The sequence below is a fragment of the Bison bison genome, unplaced genomic scaffold (genome assembly GCF_000754665.1).
Source record: "Bison bison bison isolate TAMUID 2011002044 unplaced genomic scaffold, Bison_UMD1.0 scf7180017864530, whole genome shotgun sequence".
NCBI classification, from domain to species: domain Eukaryota; kingdom Metazoa; phylum Chordata; class Mammalia; order Artiodactyla; family Bovidae; genus Bison; species Bison bison.
In genome coordinates this window covers 7357042-7368087 of record NW_011495080.1, presented here as the reverse complement: position 1 = coordinate 7368087, position 11046 = coordinate 7357042, and the positions used below count along the sequence as shown (strand labels likewise).

General features: G+C 34.8%; 1 protein-coding gene across 1 annotated transcript in view; it reads left to right on the top strand.

The window, feature by feature from the left end:
* The window catches only part of KLHDC10 (kelch domain containing 10), a gene marked incomplete at its 5' end in the record, with an annotated part of 64925 nt that overhangs the window by 27511 nt on the left and 26368 nt on the right, over nucleotides 1-11046 (top strand). The window contains one exon of the mRNA XM_010831757.1: nucleotides 7775-7861. Within this exon, the coding sequence (XP_010830059.1) occupies nucleotides 7775-7861 (87 nt within the window). The remainder of the gene's footprint in view (nucleotides 1-7774; nucleotides 7862-11046) is intronic.

Genomic DNA, 11046 nt, shown 5'->3' with positions numbered 1-11046 from the left:
TGGATGGCATCACTGACTCGATGGACGTGAGTCTGAGTGAACTCCAGGAGTTGGTGATGGACAGGGAGGCCTGGCGTGCTGCGATTCATGGGGTCGCAAAGAGTCAGACACGACTGAGCAAGTGATCTGATCTGATCTGATCTGAATCTGCTTCACTCCCGCAACTATTTACAGATAATTTACATTGTATTTACAACTACTTACATAGCATTTACATTGTATTAGGTATTATCAATCTAGAGTGGATTTGAAGTATAGAGGAAGATGTGTGAGTAGGTTATATGCATACTTAAGCCTTAACCATTTTATAGAATAAGGGAGTTGAACATCCTTGGATTTTGGTATCTGTAAGGGGTCCTGGAACCAATCTCCAGTTGAAATTGAGGGATGACTGTATAATGGAGCATCTTGGGAGAGGAGAGTAACTTCTTTAAGGAGTTGGGAGAGTGTATCTTTGGTTGAGAATTACTGCCTCAATATTCATTCATTCATTTAACAAGTATTTATCAAGTGCCTCTATTACACATACTTGTTTTCAGGTGCCAAATTGAATTGAGGTTATGAGCATTATTGACTGCATGGGTTTGAATCCTGGAGTTTTTACTTATTACTTGGCTAAGTGACCTTGGGCAAATTACTTAATCTCTCTGTGTCTTAGTTTCCTCATCTGTAAATTTGGGATCATAATTTTTATCTATCTCTGAGTTGTGGTAAGGACTAAATGAGTTCTTGGAAGAGAATTGTTTTAAGGAATACAGTTATTTTCACACACACACATACAGACATATATACATATACATAATGCATGACCAAACCAGAACACAGTACAGTGTAGCACTGTAACTCATATTTTGGTTTGTATTAATTTATATACTGCTTTGTTTCAAAAAGGATTTGAGGCAGAACCAAAGTCTCTTAAAAAATACTCTGTACCCAGGCAGCACAGCAGAATCGATACAGGTTCAGATCTTATTTTGAAAGGCAAAGGCAGACATTTTAAAATGAATGTATATACATGCTGCAAATAGAGTGTATACTCAGTACATGTCATTTCTCTCATGTTTAAAAGGAAGTAATTTACTTAACAGATTGGTCACTGTCAGCCCAAAGTATGCCGTGGCACAGGTAGACATAGTTCTGCGAGTACATTAGGAGTAGAGTGCAGGCTGAATTTTAGCTCCCATTTATCCACTTGGCATGGAGTTCTCATGCAGTAACCAGTCTGCACAACCATGCAGTGATTCTGAATACAGTATTAATTTGCTTCTCTTTGGAAATTCGTTATGAATATTAAATTGTATAAAGCAGTAGGACCATATCATCTAAACTAGAATTCTTAGATCGAGTTCTCTGTCAATAGTTCTGATTGTTAAAATATTCATTCTTGTTTCTGATAGGTCATTTTGAATGCAGTCTGCTCCATATCAACATAGTTAGGTTTTTCTTCTTCATTCTGGTTTTTATTTTCCATACTTTTTACCTTGGAATATTGTAAATTTACATGCAGTTGTAAGGAATAATTCAGAGAGATCCATATACCCTTCATCCAGTTTCCCAGATGATAATATCTTATTGCTATCACATAGTAACAACCAGGAAATTGACATTGATATCAACTTACTTTACTCGGATTTCATTAGTTTTATATGCACTAATTCATGTGTGTGTCTATGCATGTGTTTTGAGTTCTGTGTAATTTTGTCACATGTGTAGATTTTCATGGCTGCCTAGTCAAGGTACGGCACAGATCCATTTACAAGGGCCCCTCAAGTGTAGGCACAGCCACCTTTCCTGGCAAACCTCTGGCACCCCCTAGTCTGTCCTCCATCTCTATATAGTTTCATCATTTCAGTTATGTTATATAAGTGGAATCATGTAACCTCTTTTTTTTCCCATGTATCCTTTTGACGCTGGTTTTTTTTATTCAGCATAATTCCCTTGAGAGCCATCCAAGTTGTTGCCCCCATCAATAGTAGTTGATTGGTACTGAGTAGTCTGCCATGGCATAGACGGAACCACAGTTTGTTTACCCATTCTGATTCATTGGAAAGTTGGTCAGGTTTTGGCTGTTGTGAATGAACTTTCTGTGAACATTTATGGACAGGTTTTTGTGTAAGCATAAGTTATTTTTTTTTCTCCCAGTTTGCTTGGTGTTGAATTTTATCAAATGCTTTTTCTGCATTTATTGAGATGATGGTATAGTTTTTCCTCTTTATTCTGTTTTTTGTGGTGAATTATACTGATTTTTTAATTTTTTATCAGTCTCATTTTGGGGACAAATTTCACTTAATCATGATGTTATCCTTTCTATGTAATTTTGATTTGATAATATTTTGTTTAGAATTTTTGTGCCTGTGTTTCTAAAAGGTGTTGACCTGTAATGATTTTTAATATCTTTATCAGACTTTGATATGATGGTTCTACTAGTCTTATAAATGAGAAGATTCTCTATTCTCTGTAAGCATTTGTGTCTGCCTTAAATGTTTGGAATGATGCCATCTTAAAGTCTTTACATAATACTTAAGTTTATATTTTCTATCAATATCTATATTAGTCACCCTCTGTATCTTTTTTTTTTAACCATTCATGAACTTACCCTTCTCCCAACCCTTCTTTTTACCCTTTCAATTATTTGTCAATATCACCTGAGAGTACACTTGTGAATGTTAGTAAGCTTTTGTTTTACTAAAACACTTATTCAGTAAGTCAGCACTTCTCTGCTTACTCTTTTCTTTTACTTTGATGATGATTATTGAATTTTTAAAAAATTCTAGATATATATCTCTGAGTAATTCTTTCACCAGAATTCTTGAGAGAAGCAAAAATTTTGTGTCTTTGTGCATTCAAAAATGTCTTGGGAGGGACTTCCCTGGTGGTCCAGTGGTTAAACCTCCATGTTTCCTTTGCATGTGTCATGGGTTTGATCCCTGGTTGGGGAACTAGGATCCCATGAGGTATGCAGTACAGCCAAAAAATAATAATAAAAAAATTTTAAGAATGTCTTAATTTCACTGTCATAATTGACTGAGAGTTTGAGTTGATACAGATTTCTCATTTTAAAAGTATATCTAGTTGTCCCAGGACCATTTGTTGAAAAGATTATGCTTTTCTCATTGAGTAATCTTGTCACCCTTGTCAAGTCAATTGACCAGATGTATATGGATTTACTTGTAGACTCTTTAATTCTGTCCCATTAATACACATGTCCATCCTTATGCCAGTACTACAGTTTTGAATACTATGTCTTTGCAGTAAGTTTTGACTCCAGGAAGTATAAGTCTTCCAGTTCAGTTCTTTTTCAAGATTATTTTGGTTTTATGAGTTCCTTGTGTTTCCATATGAAGTTTCATATTAGCTTGTCTGTTTCTGCAAAAAAAAAGCAGGTGGAATTTTTATAATAATTGCTCAATTCCCTTTTATATCTTATTAAAATGCTTCCCACCTCTTTTTCCTTTTATACTGTATTCAGGTGAATTTCTTTGGCTCCATCTTTTAACTAGTAATTTAATTCGTTCTTTTTTTTCATCCTTAATTAATTTTTTTGTTAGTTAAATGATCAAAATTTAATTTCTAAAAGTTCCAATTTATTTCTTCTTAAATAAATGTATTCAGTTCAGTTCAGTCGCTCAGTCGTGTCCGACTCTTTGCGATCCCATGAATCGCAGCACGCCAGGCCTCCCTGTCCATCACCAACTCCCGGAGTTCACTCAGACTCACGTCCATCGAGTCAGTGATGCCATCCAGCCATCTCATCCTCTGTCTTCCCCTTCTCCTCCTGCCCCCAATCCCTCCCAGCATCAGTCTTTTCCAATGAGTCAACTCTTCGCATGAGGCGGCCAAAGTACTGGAATTTCAGCTTTAGCATCATTCCTTCCAAAGAAATCCCAATATTACTGTCTGGTATATCTCAGGATAGTAATTGTACCTAATCTAAGGTCTTACTCTATTTAATTTGTTAGCTCTCTTTCTTTGGGTGTGAGTTCTTTTTGTAACATTAATAACTTTTTCATGTTTGGGTCTTGGTTTTGTGCTCACTCATCTTTATTTGATAGTCCTGGTTAGCCTTCCTGTGAATGTTAGATCTGTTTACTGCAGCAAGTCTCCACTGACTGTGGGTAGAGATGGACTATGCAATTGCCAGTCTTCTCTAATGTCTGTCCCCTTTTTCCTAGGATTTAATATCCACTCAAAGCTCTGTCCTGTCTTTTTTTTTTTTATCTTTAAACTTTATTGTATTGGTTCTGCCATATATCGAAATGAATCCTCCACAGTCATACATGTGTTCCCCATCCTGAACCCTCCTCCCTCCTGTCCTGTCTTTTTGATCCAAGTGTTTATATACTCATTGTTCCTACCTGGGGAGTGACACCTTTCTAGTTTGATGCCATTGTTCTTATCTGGAAGCAACGACTCCTAACCAGTTATGCTGAAATTCTGTAAATTATTTCTGTTCTTTCTGCTTTCACCTCTGGGCTTATTTAGTTAACTCTAAGGGCTGTTCAGATCACTTGCAATAGCCTTCTACTCTGGGTGTGTAGGACTGTGATAAACCTCCTTTAAGCTGATTCTATCAGCTTTTCATTTTTCAGTGATTGACTAAGACCATGTCTTGCTCTTTTTTGATTATATATTTTTTAAATGGCTTTTGTGTTATTTGTGAGGTTTTGGGGAGAGGGGAGTTGCTTGCAGTGTGCTCAGCCTACTGTCTTGATTATTGATGACTACATCATATTTATAGTGTAATAAATAAACAGGAAAAACTTAAAAGCTAGCCAAAAATAAAATCTTGATGAAATGATTGGAAAATTATGGTTTTTGTTTCGAAGAGTAGAAGCAATCACAAATGAAGATTGACACTCAAATATATAAAAATTAAAGCTTCAATAAACAAAATTTCAGGAATATGTTTACTTGAAATTGGAAAGATATATTTGGTATGTTGCTGGTTTCTCATTTTATCAGCTCTTTGGTTAAAGGAAGAAAACAAGGCTTCTGAAGTTAGTGCCTACTTCGCCTGAATAACCCTCTGCAGAGTCAATATTAGCCCGTGCCTTTGACAGACTTATGTTGGTTGCTGACAGAGAAGCAGGCCAAAGATGTATGACAAATTCTGAAAAAACATCAAAAAGCATTTTTGATTACAACTTTGGTTCAGTAATTTTCAGTATTACTCCCTCACTGTTATCTAAATTTGTTTTATATTTTTCCACTATAAAATAATGTATGTCTTAGAATTTTGGGATAATATAAAAGGAGTGATAATCCTCAACCTGAATCATAACTGCTGTTAGCACTTTGATATGTTTCTTTATAGTATTTTCTTATCATAGCTTCAAAAAAAATTAGTAATATGGTATTGTTTTTCTTCCCGTCCAAAAGTAATACCTACTCAGTGAGAAAGCTTGGAAAATAGAGACAGCACTAGGAAAAGAAAACAAAATTGCTCTTAATAACTGCCCAAAGATAACCACAATTAAAATCTGATGTATATCCTGCCTGAATTTTTCATGACTATATATACTTTTTTCTTTGTTAATATGGTATAATACGCTACTGCTATTTTGTACCTGTACTTTCATTTGCAATATATTGTGAATGTCTTCTCATGTTAGTAAATACTCTTGTGTGTATTTTTTAGTGGTGTGTAGAATGTGAATATATTTAAGTATGTTTACTTAGCATACTTAACCATTTCCCTATGATTGGACTCTGAAAGTGTTTCAGATTTTTTACCATTATAAATAATACCGTAGTATCTTTGTCCATACGTCTTTCCATGCATCTATGATTGTTTCTTTAGGAATAAATTCCTAGAAGTGGAATAGCTGGGTCAAAGGGTATGTACATTTCAATGCTTTTGATACATAAAGATGTCAAATTTTAAGCTAATCACTTGTTATATTTTGTCTCGTATTGCTAATTGTTTTATGTGTTTGTCTTGTCTCCCTAATTAGAATATAAGCTCCTTGAGGGCAAGGGAAGTTTCTTATGCATCTTATGTATCCTTTGATAGTGTGGTTTTACAATGTTGGACTTATGAGTGATCGACAAGTATTGTATTGATTAAAAGCTGTGGTTTTCCAATTTTTGGATGCCATAAACCTATAAATTAAAAAACATATATCTATTTGGGGATACAAACAGGCTTGCAAAATTTCTGTTTTTCTAAGAAAGAATATTAAAAAACAAAATCAGCTACCATTTTTTATCACCTTCATCTCACAAAAGAATATTTAATAACAGAAGTTTCTAATTTCTGAAAAAAAGAATAGACTTTTAAATGGAACATTTTAGCATTTCAAAAACTTACTGCCTTGTCCATATTTTTCTTATTTTGTGTTGTACTAGTAAATCTTTACCTTAGCCTAGCAGTGGTCCATAGGCCAACATTTGGGAACTGCTGATTTAAAAGACTTAGAGGACTAACAGATAAACTCTTTGCAAAATAAATAATTCTTTCCTTTGCCCACAAGTCTCTCTCCTCCACAATATTAAGTATACATGTACAGGTAATGCCATTTCATTACACAGAATTTGTGTATCTCTACGTACAAGTACTACATCTAAGATATTTCCAGTTGCCAAAATAAAAAACTATATGCTTTCTAAGGAATTTGAGACAGGTTAAGTGTGATGTAGTAGAAAGAAGGCACGTATTAAGAGTCAGACTGCCTAGACTTGACTCCTGGCTTTGGCATTAAGTCACTTAATTTTTTTTTTTTTTAGCTTCCTTACTTATAAATTAAGATGATAATATCTTCCTTGAAGTGTTTTTATTGCCCCTGTTAATAGCAGTTACCTCAGTGTAATGTAATTATTTGTTTAGGCATCTGCCTTCCTCAGAAGACCATGAGTTCTTGAGGCTAGGAGTCATATCGTCCTCTGGCCTGGGGCTCACAGCAGAGCAGGTGCTTAATGAAATGACTGTTGAAACCGTACAGGCTTATTGTGAGGATCAAATGAGATAACATGTATAGAAGCTCTTTGTAACTTTAAATTCAATACCAATGTTAATTGTTTTTATTGCCCATAAGAGCTGTCTTTGGGAGCTATCAGCACTTTGAGAAGAGACAAAATTATCCCATTAACACTTTGCATTTTTCTTCTATATTATAAGAACAAGTTTTAATTGGGATTAATGTGCAGTTAATTTGCTTCCTGTGAAGACAGAAAAATTTCCTTATTTTTCTCCCCCCACTGGGGAATTGTCAAATGTTAAATGTTTGTTTTATTCGTTTGCTATCATAAAATTCTAATTTAGCGAGATCAGCTTATTTCATATTTAAAGAATGATGCCCATTGCTTTATCCTGTTAACCATAAAACTGATAAAAGAATTAACACCAAACCCAGAAGAGAACAGGAGCCTACGTTATATCAAATTAGTTTTAGTAAGAGCTCCCTTTTTAACATTCACTGACTTTTAAAAATGTCATCGTTTCTGATCTGTTTATAAAGCTCCTGGTAAATTTTTGCCACAAGATGGCATTGGTGATTATTGAATGCATGTTCTATTGAACCAGAATTTTGAAAAATGGTGCACATAATTGTTCATATTCTTTTGGGGATGAATTGAAAACCTTCATCACTGCTTATATATTAATTTGATTTTGTTTTGACTTTCAAAACAGGGTTAAATGCTACTTTACATCATTTCTTTCTGTATTCAAGTATTGTTTTGTTTCCTGTTTTTCTGTCTTTATAACTGCAGTTGCTATGTATTATTTGCCATGTGTTGTATGTGTCTGACTTATTGCTGATAATTGTGGTAACAGGTAAGAAGAAAATACGATGGGACCCAGTTAGGAGGCGCTTCATTCAGTCCTGTCCCATCATAAGGATCCCTAACAGGTTTTTGAGAGGTGGGTGATAACTAGCAAGAGATCTGTGCTTCATATGGGTTAAAGGGAGCTTTGAATTTTCTAAACTCAAAACTCTGGTTTTTAAAAATTGTCTGAACAGCTAAAATTGGATTAAGGGAAGTCTAGAATTTTAATTTTAAACCTGTATTTCATATTGAACACTGTTGGAACTGTAATTATAAATTTTGGGAAGTTAGAATTACTTCATGTGTATTAGATGGTAGAAATAAATCATCTCACTATCAGTATTATTCCCTTGTAAGTATATTAAAAAGAACTTTGAATAATTTATAAAATAAGGGTATGGGAAATGCTTTTCTAATATGATTTTAAGGAAGAAATAAAATTTATATGACTAAATTTGTATGTCAGAAGCCATTAATAAGATAAAAGGGAGAAATATTTGTAACAAATGGTTAGTATCATGAATATATAAAGAGCTCTTACAAATTAATAGTTTAAAAACAAATACCCATTGGAAAAATAGGCAAAAGAACATGAACAATTAATAAAAAATAATAAAAAGCTCAATAAATATGAGATGTTTATTTTCACTATTGTTATAAACATAACTGAAATAATAAGATTTTTTGCCTATTAGGTCAGCAAAGACTAAAAATAAGAGTACTCAGTGTTGCAATGGTATGGGGAAGTCCAAACTCATATACTGAAGGAAGTATGAATTTAATACCGCCTTTCTGGATTTAATTTGGCAGTATGTATCAAAAGCCTTAAAAATGTTCACATCCTTTGACCTAGTAACCTTACTTTTAGGTTTCATTCTTTCTGTTTTTCTTTTTTTTTTTTTCAATAAAACATATTCCTACTGAAAAAAAGAAAATCTCAGAAGAGGGTTGAAAACTCTGGTTCACACTATTTTTCTAGATATAACAAATTGTCAGACAGGCATTCTTAATATTATAATTTAGACCTTATTTAAAAGCCAATTTATCTAATTTTGACTGAAGAGATTATTTTTTTTTAAAGTCTAGAAAAAAGTCCTGCAGCAGCTAAAGACATTTCCTATATCTAGTGCCTAATCTATTTTTAGCAGCCAAGCTCCAGATGATGAAAAAATAAATAGGTCAAGATAAGATACAGAGAGTGTTATGCTACCTTTTTTAAAAATTCTCTTTTTCTTTTCTTTTATTTTTTGGCTGCACCGCATGGCTTGTGGGATTTTAGTTCCCTGACCAGGGATTGAACCTGGGCCGTGGAAGTGAAGGCACCTAGTCATAACCACCGGACCACCAGGGAATTCCTGCTATGCTACCTTCTAGCAAAAATAATTTTATTAATAGAAACTAAGAGATAATTTTAGTGTTATGTGACCAAAAAAAAAAAAAAAAAAAAAACCACTGTGTACACGTGGCCAAGCAGTACATCAAATTCTATAACATGATTTTTCTTTTTCCTATTTAAAAGATTAAAATGCTAATTTATTGATTTATAATGAGAAAGCTAACTTAGGCTGACTAAACAAGTATAATTAAGCAATTGTGTAATTAGGATATAAAATTCAATATATCAATTTTGTATAAACATAAAAAAAGGAAATGGTGAAATAACATTTTGTCTGGTTGGTGGGATTTTGTTTTCTTTTGTTTATGCTCTGTTTTTCAATGTTTTAATCATGGAAAAAAGAGATTAGTACAGGTAAGTTTCATACCTTTGGTTATTTTTGTAAGCCCTAAATCGCCTCAAAAAATGGCTGAGGAAGATGGACTGACTGTGCTGAGAAGAGTGAGGTGGGACTAAACTCAGCACCAGCAACATCAGGACCCCCAGTGGCCGCCACTGACCCAGGGGCCTTGTCTTACTTCTCACCTTTGACCTGTTTGTAGTGTTTGATCTGTTGACCACCTGCACCTTCTTAAATTTTTCTCTCTTTTTGGGTTATACCTTGATGTACAATCTGAGATGTTTTCTTCCAACCTCTTTGATTGTTCATTCCGTTTCCTATACTAGCTTTTTTTCTTCCTGCTCACTAAAGATGGGTATTACTCCAACATTCTGTCCTCTCCATTATCTCCTCCTGTTATCTCATCAGATTTCACAGACTTAACTAACCTTGTTCGTTCATTCATGCTTTCATTCTTTCAGTATTTTTTGATTGCCTCCTGAGTAACAGGCTCTATGCTAGCTCAATAATCTAGATACTAGAGAAGCAGGTAAAGAAATAATTACAGAATAATTTGAACATATAATTCTTTGTGGTAAATGTCCTGATGAGGTAGTGGGAGTGTGGGAGTGCAAGAAGAGGTACCTGACTCAACATGTGGGAAGGACAGAGGAAGGGAAGTCATCAGGATGCCTTTTCAGAAGAGATAACACTGAGTAGTCTGAGTAGGTGTTAACAGGGCAGAGTTGGAACGTCTCACATGGGGACCAAGCAGCTTGAGTAAAGGCAGTTAGGTGGAACAGAGTATGGTCTTTCAGAGGAACTGTAGGAAGTTCAGCAGAGTGGGAAAGAGTGCGATAGAAGAAGCTGGAGAGGGTCCAGATCAAGTCGGGCACTGTCCCCAGCAAGTTTTTACGATCAGTTTATTTAACTAGCAAAGAGATTTAATTGGAAGACCAGTTACAAGGTTGTTAGAGTTATCAAGGTGAGAAATGATGGAGACTACAACTAAGGTAGTTACATATAGTAGGACTAGAGAGTACGTAATCAATTTAAAATGTAATGAGGTGGAATTAGATGAGACTCGGTGACCACTTGAAGAGGAGGAGGGAAAAGCCAAGAAAGCTTCAGCTTTCTGTGTGGACCATTTTCTCTTTACAGGTGTTGTATTAGATGGATGGAAGGGCAGGTTGAGGGAAAAGATAATAAATTCAGTTTAAACTCCCCAAACCAACAATAGCATGTCCTTGGACACTCAGTCTAAGAGTTATTTCTAGGGAAGCCTCTTTGGAAGCCTGCCTCTTTGTTTTGATCGCACCCTCTGTGTACCTGCCTGTATCATAATACTTAGCACACTGAATTAGAGTCATGTGTTTACTTGTTGTGTGCCTGCGTTAGACTGTAAGCTCTGTGAGGGCAGGGACAGTGGAGCACTGCCTTTCGTTTCTTTATCTCCAGTTTGTAGCACGGTGCATGTGGTAGGTGTATCACATGTATTTGAGTTGAATTTGTTATTTGTGAAGCTGCTGTCAGGAGAATAGGATGGGACTAAAATTTTAGTACA